The sequence below is a fragment of the Hylobates moloch genome, unplaced genomic scaffold (genome assembly GCF_009828535.3).
Source record: "Hylobates moloch isolate HMO894 unplaced genomic scaffold, HMol_V3 SCAFFOLD_20, whole genome shotgun sequence".
In the NCBI taxonomy this organism is placed as follows: Eukaryota; Metazoa; Chordata; class Mammalia; order Primates; family Hylobatidae; genus Hylobates; species Hylobates moloch.
Genome location: NW_026652295.1, coordinates 28113820 through 28133902, shown reverse-complemented (window position 1 = coordinate 28133902; position 20083 = coordinate 28113820). Strand labels below are relative to the sequence as shown.

At 42.6% G+C, this 20083-nt stretch overlaps 1 protein-coding gene and 1 pseudogene across 1 annotated transcript; both read left to right on the top strand.

Moving 5' to 3' along the window:
- Positions 1 to 5709: 5709 nt before the first annotated feature.
- Positions 5710 to 6117, top strand: LOC116459694 (small ribosomal subunit protein eS17-like; annotated as a pseudogene).
- Positions 6118 to 7436: 1319 nt separating this feature from the next.
- On the top strand, positions 7437 to 8698 carry MAS1L (MAS1 proto-oncogene like, G protein-coupled receptor). The gene has a single exon (XM_032140387.2). The coding sequence runs from the start codon at positions 7675 to 7677 to the stop codon at positions 8644 to 8646; it is 972 nt and encodes a 323-aa protein (XP_031996278.1). The 5' UTR covers positions 7437 to 7674; the 3' UTR covers positions 8647 to 8698.
- The last annotated feature ends 11385 nt before the right edge of the window (positions 8699 to 20083 follow it).

The window sequence follows — 20083 nt, the reverse complement described above, 5'->3', positions numbered from 1 at the left end:
GAAAGGGCACTATGGGAACTGGGAGGCAGATACAGGTGAGGAGCTTGCAGAGCACCTTGAAGTCCAGGAGCCTCTTGTGCTTCAGAACTGATGGATGAGAAAAGCTGGTGAGTGTGGGAGGAACAGAGTGGGGCATAACACCCTTCAGCATGCATCAACATGACTGTGGGATTGTGGGGAAAAGGCTAGGAGGGGTGAAAAGAGACAACAGAAAATGTTATTCTACACTTAAGCAAGCCATTTTCTCTCAGGGTAACAGTACGTCATTGGTGTTGATTTTCAGTGCCTGTCCTAACTAGGATCAGGCGGCAAAGCAGGACACAAGATATTGAGAGTCCAGGGGACTCCATGCCCAGAGACTGCATATTCACATGGTAAGTGACCAAGAAACTGTTACATGAGGATGGTGGGTACAAACCATCTTTGAACAGAGAAAATGAAATAACTGTTTATAGAACATGAGCCGTCAGGACAACTCAGTTGGAAAATCAATAATCTAGAAATATGCATTCTTAAAGTGAATGTGGCAGATGAGATCAGAGCAAGGGAAAAGTACTTAGTAGGTAAAATGACAGTGAGCTCACGGCAACCTCGAATCTGAGTCCTAAGACATCAGTCAGTGCACAGGGTTGACCCGATATGCATCAGAAAGACAGGCAGAATCTCTCAGACCTGCTGTGGTCCCTGAGAGGTAAGAATGCAGGTGAAATGTGGACACAGAAGTCCCAATACATACCCATGCCTGTAACAGGGGGACACTCTTTTCAAACTGTGAGGGCTAGGGCCAAGCTTTTCTTACTTAGGTGAAGAAAGGGCCACATTACTGGGTTCTCTCTGCACACATTGTATTGGAACACCCCTCAAGGGGTGCTTTCTTTGGGAGTGAAGTATGGTGAAAGCTTTTGCCTGAGGGGTTCTCTGAATTTGATCTTGATCTTGTGTTTATCAAGAGCAATGCCATGAAGTTCAGCTCGCTAGAAACTGACTCAACATATCCAACTAGCAATTGGGTCTACTCCTTGCAAGGCCCTATTCCCTGTCCCTAGGATGAGGGAGCCAGGGGCTGCCAGGGCAATGCGGAGCTCTGACGAGAGTAAGAGAAAGGAGCCCGATGGAGAGTGGAAGGACCTGCCTGGGCACATAAAGCCACAGCGGAGCAGCTGACCATGTGATAAACTATGGGATGCTCAGCTATCTGTCCCCACAGATAGAAGCAACTCATTGGCCAGAAGAAAAACAAGGAGCACATGGAAATCTTGATCAAACTTGCTCAAGGTCCAGTAACTTCTGGAAGCCCAACAGAGAGCTCATAGTCAGAGGACAGGGAAGACAATTCCAGATCATTGGTCCACAGAGGTGTCACCTGTCCTTCTGTGTCTGTGTCAGCCTCGCTGTCCCCTGACTTACCCCTGTCCCCAGGCAGAATGTCACAGGTAAGAGGAGAACTGTGTTCTCTCTTCATCTGACTCTCTTTTTCATCTCTCTAATTCGGAGGAGTTTTTGCAAGGATTTTAGATGTGTTTTCCCCAAGGGAAAGAACATTATCAGGACAGTGCAACCCTTCATTTGAGGACTGGGGGCTGGAATCCATCCTTGCTTATTCTTTTTTTGTGTGTAAATTTTGCTTTACTGTGGTAAGAATTCTTGACACAAGATCTATTATCCTAATAATTTTAAGTGCACAGTAGTGAGCTTTTAAAATGCAGATCCTTGGCTGGGCACGGAGGCTCATCCCTGTAATCCCAGCACTTTGGGAGGTCGAGGTTGAGCTCAGGAATTTGAGACCAGCACAGGGCAACATAGGGAGACTCCCATCTCTACAAAAAGAAAAAAATTAGAAAATTAAAAAAGAAACCTAGCCAGATGTGGCGGCACATGTCTGTGGTCCCAGCTACTCAGAAGGCTGAGGTGGGGACATCGATTGGGCTGGAGAGGTGGAAGCTGCAGTCAGCGGTGATTGCATCACTGCACTCCAGCCTGGGGGTGACAGAGTGAGACCTTGTCTCTAAATAAATAAATAAATCCAGATAATATTATTATCTGAGCTTAAAACTTTCCAACAGCTGGCCATTGCACTTAAAATTCAAACTTCTTATCTTGGCCTATATGATTCCACACCTGCCTACCTCTCTAAAAATTTACTTCTCTCACTCTCTCTTTCCCTCCCTAAACTTCAGCCACACTGGCCCTTTTTCTTTTCAACCATACGACTGTTCTTCCTATGGGCTTTTGTACTTCCTGTTCCCACTATCTGGGGCACTATTCCTCTAGATATTCCCAGGATTGGCTTCCTGAAAAAGCCAGGAAATATTGTCAACTCAGGAAGGACCAACCTAAGTGGCTCAGTGTCTTTCTCGTTTTCCTTAAGATAGTCCATCCCACTGCCACTTTTTTTTTTCCTTCAGAGTAGTAAGCACCATCTGAAATGATCCAATTTACTGTATTTGCATATTGATATTCATCTGTCCCAAAAAAAGATATTTATTCATCCATCTCTCACTATATAGCTCAGCACTGTTCAATGCACTTACATGCTATCCACCCATTTAATTTTCAAGCCCGCAAGTAGGTGTTATCAGTATTCTAATTTTGCAGAGGAAGTACCTGAGGCTCAAAAAGCTGAAGCAGCTTCAGTTGCAAAAACATTCCAGTACACTGTTGTTAACAATAGGCAACTACTACTTTTGTGCAGTAGAGCTCTAGTGCTTATCTATTTTGTTAAACTGAAACTTTATGCCCACTGATTACTAGCTCCCTACTTCCTATCCTACAGCCCAGGGAACAACCATCCCACTCTTTGTTTCTACGAATTTGACTATTTTAGACACCCCATTTAAGTGCATGCAGTATTTATTCTTCTACGACTGGCTAATCTCACTTACCATAATGATCTCCAGGTTCAACTGTGTTGTCATATATGGCAGAATTTCTTCCTTTTTGTTTTTTTTTTTTTGAGATGGAGTCTCACTCTGCCGCCCAGGCTGGAGTGCAGTGGTGTAATCTCAGCTCACTACAATCTCCGCCTCCCAGGTGCATGCAATTCTCTGCTTCAGCCTCCCAAGTAGCTGGGATTACAGGCACCCGCCACCACGCCCAGCTAACTTTTATATTTTTAGTATTTCTCCATATTGGTCAAGTTGGTCTTGAATTCCTGGCCTCATGATCCATCCACCTCGGCCTCCCAAACTGCTGGGATTACAGGAGTGAGCCACCACACCTGGCCAAATTTCTTCCTTTTTAAAGGCTGAATACAGTTCTATCTTATGTTTATATCACATTTTCTTTATCCATTCATTTTTTGATGGATTTTTAGGTTGTTTCCACATTTTGGCTATTGTGAATAGTATTGCAGTGAACATAAGAGTGCTAATATTTCTTTGAAAATCTGATTTCAATTCTTTTGGATAAATACTCAGAAGTGGGATTTCTGGACCATATGGTGCAGTTCTACTACTAATTTTTTGAGGAATTTCCATACTGCTTTTCACAGCAGCTGCACCATTTTACATTTTCACCAACAGTGTGTGAGGGTTCCGTTTTTCCACATCCTCATTAGCACTTGTTATCTTTTGTTTTTCCAGAATGGTCATCCTAAAAGGTGTAAGGTGCTATCTAGTTGTGGTTTTGATTTGCATTTCTTTGATGAGTCATCTTGGCCTGTCCTTGACTGGAGACACATTTTGGAAGCTGTTGGCACTCTCTGTTAATGGACATTTAGTTTATTTCCTACTGTTCTACCCTGAACTGGCTCTTCCCAGGTCAGTAGGAGGAAGGGTGTGTCCTTGGTGCTGCAGGACTAAGATTAAGCCCTAGTGAAATTTGTAACATCTTTTTGGATATTCCCATGGATCAGCTATAGTAACTCATTTAATGATTTCTTCCTTGTTACAGAAACATCCTGCTTTAGTGAGCTCAGCTTCTCTGACAACTTCATCTATGAAGCTGTCTTAAAGTATGAGAAGTCATTATCAGTTTTCAGGATCTCAGGAAAGGATGGTTTGATCTCTTTGGGCCCAGAGCGTTTCACCTCTCAAGCATCCTAAGTTCTTCAGTGTTCTGGACTCCATAGTGAGGAATCAAGGGTCATCAGGGCTAATTCTCAGAGGCCTAGCCAGCTCAGCAGAAATGTCCAAGGCTCAGGCAGTGGGCCCTGGACAGGGGATGTTGGCATCCTCCAATAAAATGATTCCATCCATCTTCCTGAGACAGGAAGGTGGCCAGGAATCTCCCCAAGGAAGACACATGAGATCTCCTCTAGTCTGTGGTCAGCCTTGAGGTACCACACCTGCCCAAGGTGAGCTGGTTTGTGGCTGAGGGTTAATGGTTCATATCAGTTCTCCCCTACCCTGGATGCATTGTCTGAGGTGTTTTGCATGCTAGGCTCTTGGCCTCTGTCTCAGAGTCTTGAAAAAGACAGAGCAGAACTCTCCTGCTCACAGTCTGTATCTGCACTCATCCAGGATCTTCCACTTAAACAGGCTCTCAACATCATGGACAAACTTCCAGCATGTGAGTGGATTCACATATGAGGCTACATCTTTGGTTTTCTGCAAAATAGTGATAAGGATTCCATGGTTGAAAGAGGGAGCTCTGGTCAGGCCCCACCACTCCAGGGACAGCAGCTCAGTGCTTCTCTGAAGGGGCCTGGCTGCCCCTTTCTGTCCACTGATGGCTGAGATCAGAATATTCTCCAATCTTGAATATGGCTTATAAGTATTTAACTCTCTAGAGTTGCAGGGACCTCCTTGGGGTTTACTAACTCGATAATAGAAAAATAGTTATTGCACTCAAGTTGCTTAAGAGGCCCTCTCTGGACAGGAGCATCAAAGATTAACAAAACAGATGAAGCCACTTGCCCCAGGCTGGTGAACTTGCTGAGCCTGCCTGTGGCTCTTTCCTTCCGGCTGTCACCCGGCTGCTCCAGTAGGTCATTCAGATCTCCATGTCCTACTAAGAAGCTCCCCTCATTTATCCCACTAGGAAACATCTGTTACCCTTATCATTTTCTATCCACTCAGCCCAATTTATTTTTCTCATTATCACAATGTAAACCCAAAGAAGGTACAGACAGTTCTACCTTAACACTGTCTTATCCTCATGCCAAAGATAAGTTTGTGGCAAGTGACATTTGCATACTGAAGAGGCATTTTCCTGAGGAGACTGTTGAGTGGAGATGATGGAGCTTCCAAAAGGGAGGTCTAGTAGAAGACCCCAGTGTGTTTCACAGATCGCAGAGCTGGAGGCAGAGGTCAGAGAAGCCTTGCGAAGTCTGCTCCACAATTCCAGGTTCTATAAAAATAATAATTGTTATTAGTTTTTTGAATATTAATAATAATTATTCATTATAAACAAGATATAGTACTAATTGTTAATCATAATATAATCATAAATAATATAATTAATAATCACATACAACTATTAATCATATTATATTATTAATATATTGTTATTAACATGCCACTAATAGCATATTCATATATAAATAATATTAATATAGTATACCAAATATATTAATATATACTGTTAATATACTAATATATTCACATGTCATCAATAATACATTAATATCTTTATATTGAAAGCATATTAACATTAAAATGTACTGATAAACTATTTTACTAATATTGTATAAATATTATTAATGATACCTTATTAATAAACTGAATAATGTTAATATCGATTAATATTAATGACCAAAGACCCACCAGCATGGGTCATGTTGGCATCAAGACTGTGATGAAGGCGGCCTAGGTCATCGTAGAAAAGTACTACATGTGCCTGGGCAATGACTTCCACACAAACAAGTGTGTGTGTGTGGAGATCCCCATTATCCTCAGCAAGAAGCTCTACAATAGGAGAGCAGGCTATGTCACACATCTGACGAGGCAGATTCAGAGAGGTCCAGTGAGAGGTATCTCCATCAAGCTACAGGAGGAGGAGAAAGAAAGGAGGGACAATTATGTCCCTAAGGTCTCAGCCCTGGATCAGGAGATCATTGAAGTAGATCCTGACACTAAGGAAATGCTGAAGCTTTTGGACTTTGGCAGCCTGTCCAACCTGCAGGTCACTCGGCCTACAGTTGGGATGAATTTCAAAACGCCTTGTGGAGCTGTTTGAATCTTTCTCCAATGCTGTAATATACAGCACTCACTGGATTTTATTTTCAATAAACCTGGGACAACAGCAATAAATAAATACATATTAATAAACTAAATAATGTCAATATTAATTATCAATATCATTGATAGCATTATTGAGAATATGTTATATTAATATAATTAATATATTAACATAAATATATAATGTGAATATACTAACATCAATATTAATAACATGTTAATATAGCAATATTGTATTAATATAATTTATTAATATATAAATATATTTACATAGTATTAATATGCTAGTCTCTCCATATTAATATATTTATATAGTATTAAAATGCTATTCTCTATATTAATATTTATATTAATATTCTTAGGCCTCTTTTGTATTTGTTGCACCCTAAGTCTGTTCATTTCCTTCTCCTCAGCTGACATTTGGAGCACAGCAGTTGACGATGCCCACACAGACACTGCCTGAGCCTCACACTCCTGGAGAAAGGCAGATTTCCTTATTTTCCAGGTCAAGTCCTGCCAGCCATAGAAAGGACTTCTTTGGTGCCAACTGCTGTGAAATGCCTGCCTTGGAAATCTCAGTGCTCCCTTGTACCTGTCTGAGCCCAGGGAAGTGCCATACTGTGGCACTGCTGCCTCCTGTATGGCTACCCAAGGATGCCCCAGGACTGGGTTTGAAAGAGATGAGACATGGCTGGGTGCCGTGGCTCACGCTTGTAATCCCAGTGCTTTGGGAGGTCAAGGCGGGTGGATCACAAGGTCAGGAGTTTGAGACCAGCCTGGCCAATATGGTGAAACCCCATCTCTACTAAAAATACAAAATAATTAGCCAGGCGTGGTAGTGGGTGCCTGTAGTTCCAGCTAGTCAGGAGGCTGAGGCAGGAGAATCGCTTGAACCTGGAAGGTGGAGGTTCCAGTGAGCTGAGATCGTGCCACTGCACTACAGCCTGGGTGACAGAGTGAGACTCTGTCTCAAAAAAAAAAAAAAAAAAAAGAGATGAGACACTAGTGTCTCATGAGTATAACCTGGATCAGACACAAATCTCCATTCCCAATGCTTAGTGCCTCATTAGTGCCCAGCAACAAGATATTGGGTCTATGTGGATAGGCCTGGGGCATCCTGTACAACAGGAGATGTGTTGGGGGAGGGAGAACAGATCACAAATTCATGGGGAGCTATTTGCAGAGCAGATACTCCCGTCCACTCTGATATGTAGTTAATGTTCAGCTGTTCCTAAAAAGGACACCCAACAATGGGTGCTCTATTCCAGCCTAGGAAAATGTAGAGGCAAGGGGTCTGAGGCCAGAGGACACCACTAGATGGACCACTGCTCCTGACTGTGATGTTGTGGCCCACTCAGGTCCCAGCACCCCATGGCCTGGGGGAAAAGTTTGCTGGTTCAGCCAGAGGGCTGGATGGACAGTGTTTGCTGAGTCACAAATATCTCTCTCATGTAGCCTTTGTCTCCACAGTGGTGACCAGAAGGCACAGAACCCAAACCTGCTATCTCAGCTCTGTGGCTTCTTTCTTCAAAATGAGACGAATGAAACCATACATATGCAAATGAGCATGGCAGTGGAACAGCAGGCCCTGCCCTTGAAGATCATTGCCTCCACAGCTGTGCTGGTCTCCCTCTGTGGGGTCTTATTGAATGGCACTGTCTTCTGGCTGCTGTGCTGTGGGGCCACGAATCCCTACGTGGTGTACATCCTCCACCTGGTTGCTGCTGACGTGATCTATCTTTGCTGCTCGGCAGTGGGGTTCTTACAGGTGACTCTGCTAACTTATCATGGAGTTGTGTTTTTTATCCCTCATTTCCTGGCCATATTGTCTCCCTTCTCCTTTGAGGTGTGTCTCTGTCTCCTGGTGGCCATCAGCACAGAGCGGTGTATGTGTGTCCTCTTCCCCATCTGGTACAGATGCCACCGCCCAAAATACACATCTAATGTTGTCTGCACCCTCATCTGGGGCCTGCTTTTTTGCATCAACATAGTAAAATCACTTTTCCTAACTTACTGGAAACATGTAAAGGCATGTGTCATATTTCTAAAGCTTTCTTGGCTCTTCCACGGTATCCTTTTACTTGTGATGTGTGGGTCCAGTCTGACTCTACTCATTAGACTCCTGTGCTGCTCCCAGCAGCGAAAGGCCACCAGGGTCTATGCGGTGGTGCAGATCTCAGCCATCATGTTCCTGCTCTGGGCCCTACCCCTGAGCGTGGCACCCCTCATAACAGATTTCAAAATGTTGGTCACCACCTCCTATTTAATTTCCTTGTTCCTCATTATAAACAGCAGCACCAACCCTATCATTTATTTATTTGTGGGGAGCCCCAGAAAGAAAAGGCTGAAGGAACCTCTCAGAGTGATTCTCCAACGGGCGTTAGCAGATAAGCCAGAGGTGGGGAGGAACAAAAAGGCAGCTGGCATCGACCCGATGGAGCAACCAGACTCTACTCAGCACGTGGAGAAACTTCTTCCCACGGAGCACAGGGTCGATGTGGAAAATAATTTCCCACATCTGAGCTGAGGACTTGTACACATAGTATAACCCAGCCTGTTCTGCCTCATAAGGCTGCTGCATCAAATCAATGCTTTATTCTAATCAAGTTCAGCTTTCATGGACTTTCAGAACAACTCCTTGCTGTTTGTGGTTGGAAGAGACATTAACTTCCTTTCTAGGCAGTAAGCCCAGTTTGAATGCACTCCAGTTCCAACGGTGAGGGGAATGGGACCCAGTGAGACTTTCCTGGTACCTGTGGAATCCCAAATAAAGACCATACAAAAGGCCATGCATTATTCTCAATCATTATCCTGGAGCATCCTCCAAATCCAGCCACAGATTTTCCTCCCCTTTTCTATCTCCTCCTTAGATAGAGCTTGAGCTTATCTGAACTACCAAGAGGCATCATCACACAAGAGTTAAGAGTCAGGGTTTTGGACCCAGATTGCCTTTGTCCAAACTTTGGCTCTCCCATTCAAAGCATGTTATTGTGGGCAAATAACTCTCTGTAACTCTGTTTCATCTTATGCAAGAGGAGGATAAAGTTGGTATTCAATATGCATGGTTGGTGTGAGGATTAATCAACCTTATGAATATACAGGACTCCTTGGATTTTATTTACAACACGTGTAATAATTATTTAGTAAGGATGATGAATATGTTGCAGTGTGTTGAATAAATGTACAAAAACATTACATTGGATAATATAATCCCTCCTCACTGGGTTAGAATTTACACCCAAACCTTTCACTTTGAAGAAAACAAATTCACCTCATCCTCTCTCCAACTTAATACCATTTAATTCTTCATCTTGCTTACATTGCTTACAAAACCCTTATATTGGCTTTCTTTTGTTAAATGGAACACATCCTTTTTGCAAATTTTCTTTCCTCTGTAAGGAATTATGTCATTCACAATTTTCCTTGTCTTTGCCTTTTCCATGTTTTATCTCTAGTTAAAAAGGTCAACTTTAAGAGCATTTCTATGACCCCATTCTCTGGCTGGTCTTATTGATCTTTTATTTCTTACAACGTTATTGTAATTTTTAATGGTTCCACCATTTTGGTCTTATTTTAAGCTTCCCCTAGAAGATGAGAAATTTTGTGAGGTTGAAGTCATTACTCCATGATTCAGTTTCAATGCCCCAGTGCTTTGTACATAATAAGTTGTTTTAATAGTACCTCTTTGTCAGTTGAATAAAAATTGCATTCCCTTTAAGTAGATGCCCTTTATTTAAGCCTTATTAATTTTATATCTATGATTTTAGACAATCCCTCAAGGACTAGAATTGCCATTCTATAATACTGCTTTATATATATATATGCTTTAAATTCTAGTTATTGTATATATTATTTTATTGTGGTCAAATAATATAATCAATAAAATGTTATTATTAATGTTATTATTTGTATTTCTTTGAGATTTACTCTGTGGCTGAAGACATGGTCAGTTTTGTCCACCATGGTGTTTAAAATAATGTATAATCTCCTTTTAAGGTGTAATTTATCAAATAACTTTTTTTATGATTTCTATATATGCTTATTCAATTGTGTGTACATGTTACTCAAAACAAAGAAGATTCATTCAAGGCTGATATTAAAATATATGGTTACCTCTTAATTCCCATATTGCATCGTTTTGTAGCTCATGTCTCATGATGCTGACATTTCAGGAGCATGTTGAGGAGGTGTCAGCGTGAAGGAAGGGGCATGAGGCTTCTCGTGGACAGGTCTTTGTCTCTGCATTTCTGTTAGCTCTCCACCTACAAGCAGATTAGTCCTTTTTCAGTTGTCTGAGCTGCAAATACAATTTTCAACATTTTCATTGGTCACTTCACTTTGGTTATGATTTAAAAAAATTATTGTCATGCACACCATTTTTATAAATTTGAATTTGTCAGTCTTTTATGGCTTATGTATTGAGTTATGATTAAAGAAATCTTACCTACATGAGATAATATAAAATGAATCTATACTGTCTTATAATACTATTAAATTATTTCATTTGTAAACGTAAATATTTGATCAATTCGATTTTTTTACTGGAGGATAATGTGAAGTATGAGCCCACTTTAATCTTTTTGGTTAAATGGCTAAATTATTCAACTTTGTTAGTCATCAGGAGCACTGCATAATGAGATATGATTTTCTACCCCTGTTATTAATAAGCTTTAATGGCTGGACACAGAGAAGAATATAGAGGATTTAACGTCTTCTGCAACCAAAGTGGTGAGTTTAAGTTATTACTTTTGTTGGGGAAAAATTGAGTACTGTACCTTAAAATTATAAACACACATACACTTATAATCAGCGTCTAAAGTTTTATTGCTCCATTTTACAGAGACAAAATAGTGTTACCAAGTGATGTCCGTGACAGGGTGTTTATTGCAACAATACTGGTTTTTCCTGCTCCCAAGGCAGAAAATCCCACTGTCCCTACTGTAGAGATGCATCTGGGAAGGATTGGGTGACTGGGCACTTTCACACCTGTAGCTGTTATGTACTTCTCCAAGGCAAAGCCATTAAGTAGGACTTAGCAGCAACTGGTGCCCATAGCTAGGAACAGGAATCTTCTCTCTCACACACATGCACAAAAATTACATTGATAAATATTTTCATGAGATTGTTTCCAGGGAATTTGTAAGACAAAAGTTTTTAATGAAATTACTACTCCCCACCTCTTAAAATAAAAGGAAAAAATGAAACAAATAAAATCAAGCTAATAAGTGAAAAAAAATGCCCAATAACATCATATGTTCAGACCCAAAGGCCCAAACCTGAACCCTGACCTTTTGCCAAAAGAAATGGGATTGTGAAATATGAACAAACATAAGAAGGGTATTTCACCTCAAACACCCAGGTGTGGCCACGGGATAAACCAAATAAGGAAACTCTCCCAGAGGGAAGTTCCAGTGCCCATGGACGATTCACTAAATAGATTAGGTGAATCCTTCCAAAGAGAAGAACAGAGAACTGTGAGCTTGAGAGTGATGGAGCTTACTTTCCTGACAACAAGTGTGATTCTGTCTGTTCTTTTACCCAAGAATGTCTAGCTGGAAAGGACACTCACTAAATGAATGGAATTAAATGCCTATCACGTGGGTGCCAGAATGGAGCTAGAGGCAGTAACAAGATGATACTAGGTACAGTTCTTGACAAAATAATGAATGCATTTCACATAGATGCAAATATTTTAATTTTAATTTGGACAAGGGAGGGATGTGTATATAATTTGGGGGTAGGTAAAAAAGCCCTAAGTGTTAGTTATGGTGAGGGGATTCCAGTGAGATATAGCAGGACATTCTATGTGGTATGACTCTAAGAAGAGTTTTTACAGATATGAAAAGAGATGGAAGGAAAGGAAGTTCTTTCTTCTTGCATTTTTTAGATCATATTCTGAGTATGAAGTCATATCCTAAGCATTTGGAAAACATGCCCAATGAGGAATGAGGACAATATTCTGAAGATGCCAGAGGTGAAAGTGGGTAATTCTAATTTTTGCAAGACGTTGTGCCACTGACTTGAACATCTCGCAGCAGCCCTATCTACAGGTTTCTTGTGCTTCAATATTATACATCACTGAGTGCTAAAATTAGTTTAACTGAGCTTCTCTTTATTTGGCAGCCAAAAACATTTCTAACTGGAAATATTTTCTTATCCTTGAATGAAAAGGCAAAGACAGCCTTCTATGGGAATGCTACACAGTAAACTTGAATCCTAGTACTAGATAAGCTTGCCTCACACATCGATGCCCATTGTTGTTAAACCAGGGCCTAGATTTATGTTTATAAAATTATCTGAGTGTGGCTTTTACTGTGATAGAAGCAAATAGTACTGGTTCTCAAAGGTAGAAAAGCATAAGACATACACTATATGGGGAGGCCAATCTTATTATGAGTGTCCTGTGGGCAAGAGTCCCTAGATAGAATCCCAAGGGTGTTTCAGATACATGACTATAGGCAGGACTTGAGCCTGATAATCACCAGCATTATGTATCCTGAGAGAGTGGGAACAGAGGATGCTCTTGAGCCCAAGAATTTGAGACAGTGAGCTGAGATCATTTCACTCCATGCCAGTCTGGGCAACAAAGTGAGATTCTGTTTCTTAAAAAAAACATACAAGGGATGTGAAGGACCTCTTCAAGGAGAACAACGGACTGCTTCTCAAGGAAACAAAAGAGGACACAAACAAATGGGAAAGCATTCCATGCTCATGGATAAGAAGAATGAATATTGTGAAAAAAGCCATACTGCCCCAAGTAATTTTTAGATTTAATGCTATCCCCATTAAGCTACCATTGACTTTCTTCACAGAATTAGAAAAAAACTACTTTAAATTTCATACGGAGCCAAGAAAGAGCCCGTGTAGCTAAGAGAATCCTAAGCAAAAAGAACAAAGCTGGAGGCATCACGCTACCTGACTAAACTATACTATAAGGCTACAGTAACCAAAACAGCATGATACTGGTACCAAAACAGATATATAGACCAATGAAACAGAACAGAGACCTCAGAAATAGTGCCACACATCTACAATCATCTGATCTTTGACAAACCTGACAAAAACAAGCAATGGGGAAAGGATTCCCTATGTAATAAATGGTGTTGGCAAAAATGGCTAGCCATATGCAGAAAACGGAAACTGGACCCCTTTTATAAAGCTTATACAAAAATTAACTCAAGATGGATTAAAGGCTTAAACGTAAGACCTAAAACCATAAAAACGCTAGAACTAGCTAATATCGTTCAGAACATAGACATGGGCAAAGATTTCATGACTAAAACACAAAAAGCAACGGCAACAAAAGCCAAAGTTGACAAATTAAACTAATTAAAATTGACAAATTTTAGTTTAGTTGACAAATTACACTAATTAAAATTGACAAAATTTGACAAAATTGACAAATTAATTAAATTAAACTTAAGAGCTTCTGCACAGCAAAAGAAACTACATCAGAGTGAACATGCAACCTACATAATGGGAGAAAATTTTTGCAATTTATCCATCTAACAATGGGCTAATATCCAGAATCTACAAAGAACTTAAACAAATTTACAAGAAAAAAACAAACAACCCCATCAAAAAATGGTTGAAGGATATGAACAGACACTTCTTAAAAGAAGACATTTATGTGGCAAACAAACATATGAAAAAGGCTCATCATCACTGGTCATTAGAGAAATGCAAATCAAAACCACAATTAGAAACCATCTGATGCCAGTTAAAATGGTAGTCATTAAAAAGTCAGGAAACGACAGATGCTGAAGAGGATGTGGAGAAACAGGAAGGCTTTTACACTGTTGGTGGGAGTGTAAATTAGTTCAACCATTGTGGAAGACAGTGTGGTGATTCCTTAAGGATCTAGAACTAGAAATACCACTTGACCCAGTGATCCCATTACTGGGTGTATACCCAAAGGATTATAAATCAGGCTACTACAAAGACACATGCACGCTTATGTTTATTGCGGCACTATTCACAATAGCAAAGACTTGGAACCAACCCAAATGTCCATCAATGATAGACTGGATTAAGAAAATGTGGCACATATACACCATGAAATACTATGCAGCCATAAAAAGGACGAGTTCATGTCCTTTGCAGGGACATGGATGAAGCTGGAAACCATCATTCTCAGCAAACTATCGCAAGGACAGAAAACCAAACACGGCATGTTCTCACTCATAGGTGGGAATTGAACAATGAGAACACTTGGACACAGGGCAGGGAACATCACACACTGGGGCCTGTTGGGGGTGGGGGTCTAGGGGAGGGATAGCGTTAGGAGAAATACCTAATGAAGACGACGGGTTGATGGGTGCAGCAAACCACCATGGCACATGTATACTTATGTAACAAACCTGCACGTTCTGCACATGTATCCCAGAACTTAATGTATAATTTTAAAAAAAATGAAAAAATAATTTGGGTACATATAATAAAAAAATTCAAGATCCACAATCTCTTGAATATAAAAACTACATGAAATATAGAGGAAATAGGACCAAAGGTAACAGCTGCTCTAGACCCTTAATGGCTCCCTTGTAGGGAGGATCGGTACTGTCCCATAAAGTCACATTCCCTATGTGACCTTGAGGTCCTCTCAGATTCTGTCTCTGCAGTGAGGTAAAGAGCCAGTCAGCACCGAAGGACAAGGAGGGGTATATTTTAACATCTTGTCACCCTTTGATCATAGTGTATTTCATTCTTATTTATCTCTCCCTCCTAGTCACTATAGAACCATACAGAAGCCATCTGCCCCACTGTGTGAATCACATTTAACCACAAGGTTTTAAGAAGGAATATAATAAAAGATTATTTCCTGCAGGGATAAGAAGCAACCTCAAGCTAGAAATGCATGAATTGCTAGAGAAAACGATGAAAAGAGCCTTGCATCTGTCCAATTTTTCTCAAGTTGAGCCACATATGAACAAAAGTCCACATGAAATGATCAGCTGGCTCCTTCACAAACAGCTGTAGGTGAACGGAGGGGAATAGCACAAGGATACATGGAGTGTGTGCTTGCTCTGTGGCAAATTCAGTAAGAATTTGCCAGTATGTTGTGTCAGAACCTGCTTGGTAAGTGGCACAGCACAAAAACATTGCCAAGACTTCTTTACATTACTTTTATGGATCATTCATGACTAATTTTCTAACAAAAACAAACATGCACTAGAGAAAATCAAGAAAGAGCAAATTGATCTTTGAGAAGACAGTAAAGTAAAATTCTTACATTAATTTTAGCTTACAAAACATGCAATTCAATTCATGGCAAAATCCAAGGAGCATGTTTGAGCTACTGGAATTCCTGAGTTCACTGGGAAAATGCTGATCTGACTTTCCTCTTCTGCCTTCTAGGATGGGTTGGGCTGGGCTGGACCTCAGTCTGGGAGATGCATTAAAGTGGAGAGACTGACTTCTCTTAAAGATTCTTCTTTGTTTCAGGGGACCGTTCTTAAGGACAGAGTAATAGAATCAGACAGAATTGGGGGTATCATGAGATGTTGAGGTAATGATGCTTCAGTTAAAGGCTTGGGCTCTGATATGCAAGTGGCCCTGGTACAGGAAGACCTAAGGGACACAGAGAACTTGATGACTGCTTGTGAAGATCCAGTTCAAAGCAGATATGCTTAGAGAGCTTCCTGACATGAGGGCAGAACTTTGATCTCTCAGGAGGTTGGCCTCTGTGATACCAAGTCTGTCCAAGTCCTAGGTATGAGAAAAAAGGTCCCTCTACCTTTTTTTCATTTTCAAAGCATTTTAACTCAAAGGCTCATTTTTTTAAAATTTAAAACCTTGTGATTTCTTTTTACTGAGGAAGGTGCATTTGAAGATTGACAGGATAGAAACCAGTTTCCTGGAAAAAGGAGGGCTTGTGGTTCCCAGGGTAGCCCCAGTGGGTGAGCTACTTCTGTGTTCTGGTCCCTGGTTCACAGGTGCCCTGGCTGTGTAGATGGGCAGAGGGTGTGTTATTCTGTTAGAGGTAGGATTTGAGCCACTGTGTTACTGAGGTGTGGTCTATGACTTCTGGGTGTAACCTTTCGGATTTTCTGATTTCCCAGCTTCTATATTCGTATTTAGTTCTTATCTAACATAGAAAATGAAGTTCTGGCACATGCTGCACCATGAACAAGCCATGAAAACACGAGGCTGAGTGAAAGAAACAGACACAAAATGTCACAGAGGGTTTGATTCCACTAATAGGACATGTCCAGAATGGGTGAATGCACAGAGACAGAAAGCAGATGGTGGTTGCCAAGAGCTGGGAGGGAGAAAGGGAAGTAACTGCTAAGGGCATCCTTATGGGGCATGAAAATGTTTTGGAACTAGATAGAGTTGGTGGTTGCACAATATTGTGAAGGGGCAAAGTGAGGCAGAATGGTGCACTCTAAACTGGTTAATTTATGTTATGTGAATTTCACCTCAGATAAAAATTAAGTGGGGAGGGTGGGCTCTTGCCTCAGAACCAGAGCAAATACTTCAATCCCAATGCAAAGGCTACTTGGCTATTTTGGCTGCACCAAACTGAGCACTTCCATCAGCGCTGGCTCCCTGAATCCCAGGATCCAACCTGTTGTATCTACTCCTTGGGGAGCCTGGCTCATGACCCAACTTGGAAATGCCATTCCCAAGACCACAAATGACATTTCCAAGTACCAGGATCTCTCTGTGCCCAGTGCTGGGGCCACACCAGATGCCGAGGCCTCTCCACCCCAGGAGGGCTGCCTCCTCCTCCTGCGTGACAACGAAGGATGTACTGCTCAGTCACTGGGCTCAGTGGTAATCTCTGGGCATGAGCTGGGTTTCAGTGAGCCCAGGAATGGGAAGCATGGCTCTGCCCCTGAGGCCACATGCCACCTCCATAGCGGATCTTTTCTTTTGGCTGGAGGGGAAGTCACTTCTTCCCATGAAACTATTTTATCTATAAATCTCCTCTCCTTGTTGGAGACCAAAGCCCAGCTGCTCATGATGGTGCCCTGGTGGCCTGGGGTGGGCCATGGAGTCCTGTTTGCAGTTTCTCTTCTGTCACCATCACGAGTTCTGACACCCTGGCCTGGGCACAGAACCGCACATCAGCCTGATGTTTCCATGGACACCAATGTTACTAAGCCCCAAGCCTCGTCTTATGACCAGATTAGATACGAGCTGGATCTGCTTTCCTCTCCTGGCCTCAGATAAGAAAGTCTAGGCAACAGGCACAGGGAGGGGTGAGGCTGGGTTCAGACCCTTCCATTTCAACAGAGCTGCTGACTGAAGGGGGACTCCATCATCCCGGCAAGGAGGGAAGATTCATTCAAACACTGGGCTCACTTGGAGCTGGTCCCTAGCACTCTCCTGAAACCCTACTGATGTACCAAGATGTGACTGCAGATCACAGGGTCACGTGTGAGATATTTCTTGGCATGTCTTAGGCTTTTATCAATTTGTGGAACAATCTTTGTTTCAGAAGCCTCTGTGATCCATAAACAAAGCTTCAGTAGCTCAGGGTTGTAGGACCAGGTACATCTCACCATTCTGAGATTTCCCGTGATTCCGTGTATAAAGTTCTCTTCACTACTGTGATCATCAGCTTGGACTCCCATGACCGAGACCACAGACTGAGTGACTTAAATGATAGAAGTCTATTCTGTCATAGTCCTGGGGGTTGGAAGTCTGAGATTAAGGGGTCGGCACTGTCGGTTCTTTCTGAGACCTCTCTCCTTGGCTTGTAGATGGCTGTCTTTTCCCTGCATGCTTACATGGTTGTCCCTGTATGCTTAACTAATCCTAATCTCCTCATCTCATGAGGACACCAGTCCTATTGGATTAGGGCCCAGCCTAAAGACCCATTTTAACATAATTACTTCTTTAAAGATTCTGTCTGCAGATACAGTCACATTCTGAAGTATTAGGGGTTAGGACCTTAACATCTGAATTTAGAAGGTCACAATTCAGCTCATAACAGCAACCCTTAGATAGCTGGGAATACTGAGGCAGAAAAGGATCCACTGCTTATCAAAGACAGCTGTGATTTGCCCACATAAGGTCAGCTCTCATACCCTTGGCCTGAATTCCCAGGTTACGAAGTTTGACTCGGCTGTGGGTTTCCAGAAGAGGTATTGATCCCCATTTCATTTTTAGTTAGGTGACCAACCAGCTTGGTTTTCCAAGGGCTATGGGGATATTCAGGACAAGGAATTTTCAGGGCTAAAAAGTAGGAAATTCTAAGGCAAAGTGGTACCTTTGCCCTCCCTGTGCAATTCTACACACAAAGACCTGTGATTGGCAGCCTAAAGTGCAGTGCCTGCTCCTGAAGTGGACAGAGCCCATGGCTCAAGTGCATGTCTCCCTCGGGACCCCATGAAGCAGCTTCTGGTGTGCAGGGTCCCCTGCTCTCACCCACATGTAACAGAGCGACTTAAGTCCTCTGCAGGCACCCTCCCCAAGTAGCTCCTCAGTGTCAAACCCTGTTCCAGGGGCTGGAGAAAAGGCAGTGAACAGAATTTTAAAGACGAAATAAATTCTCCTGGAACTTCCATTCCAGGGGATGATTCCCACAAAAGCAAGTAAGTGAATATCATAGACTGCCAGCAGGTCAAGAGTGCAATGTTTAAAGGCTGATCAGCAGAAGCTCACCTGGAAGGTGACCCTGAGGCAGAGACTGGAAGGAGGAGACCGAGCTCACTGAGGCACAGAGGCTCTTCCAAGCAGCAGAACAGCATGTGCAAAGGTCCAGGGAGGAGGCCTGAGTGCTTATAGAGAAGAGGTGAGCAGGAGCAAGGTTGGGAGCCCTTCCCTTGAGTACTGACCAGCAACCTCCCCATCCAGGACTCAAGGAGTCTCAGAACCTCAGGGTAAAGTAGTCGCCCAGTGCCCCCACCAAAACCATGTCACAAAAACAGTCTGCACCAGTGGGAAAGTTGGAGAACCATCCCTATGGGCTAATGTAAACAAATGTATTTTTTTATGCAGCCTTATAGATAACCTGGGTGCACGGGTACACACTGGGCTTTGGGCACAGCATGAACCATCAGGGATAACTGAATGTGGTGGAGAGAGGGGTAAGGGTATGCATGAGAGGGCATCCTGCAATGGAGGATCTAGGAGGGAAGGGATGTGTCTCCCACAGGAAGCTTTCTCCTCTCCTGCACTCTGCTCTGCAGAATCCCTGCCAATCTCAGGACGCCCAGCAGGAACCTCTGAGGACACAGGGCAACCTTGACTCTCCTCCCCAGACCCGGTAGGTTACTAGCCTTTATTTTTGCAGGATGTGCCCAGGCAGCAAAGGCAGCCCACCATAGCCCAGCTTCTCACAACCCTCTCTGGAAAGCTGAGTTGGGGCAATGAGACTGAGACCTCAGGACATGTGAACATGAGCCAAATGAAAGGCGAGTGGTCAGTGGACAGGCAGGTGTTCTTCCCCCCTGACAGTGCTGGTGGTCTTCTGTGGGCTGGTAGGCAATGATGTGGTCTGCTGGCTTCTCTACTCACAGGTCTGCAGCAGCCCCTCTGTGACCTACATCGTTAACCTGGCCACTGTTGATGTGGTCCACCTCTCCTGTGTAACTGTGATCCTGCTGGAGAAAATCCTCGTGCTCTATCACCAGGTGGCATTGCAGGTGGCCATGTTTCTGGATCCTGTCTCCTATTTCTCCGACACAGTGGGTCTCTGTCTCCTGGTGGCCATGAGTATTGAGAGCTTTCTGTGTGTCCTCTGTCCCACCTGGTGCTGCCACCGCCCAGAGCACACCTCTGCCATGGTGAGGTGGGCCCTGGCCCTTTCTTTGTTTGTAGTTAGCCAGGTCTGTGAGTACTGGGAGAAGTGCTTGGCATGTGACCAATTTCATGAGGCTTTATGACATTTCATTTACTTATTTGCTTTGTAATGGGCATGTCCAAGCTGATCCTGATCATCCGGGGCCTGTGCTGTCCCCAGTGGTGTTCCCCCATCAGGACCTACCACGTTGTCCACTTTGTGATCATCA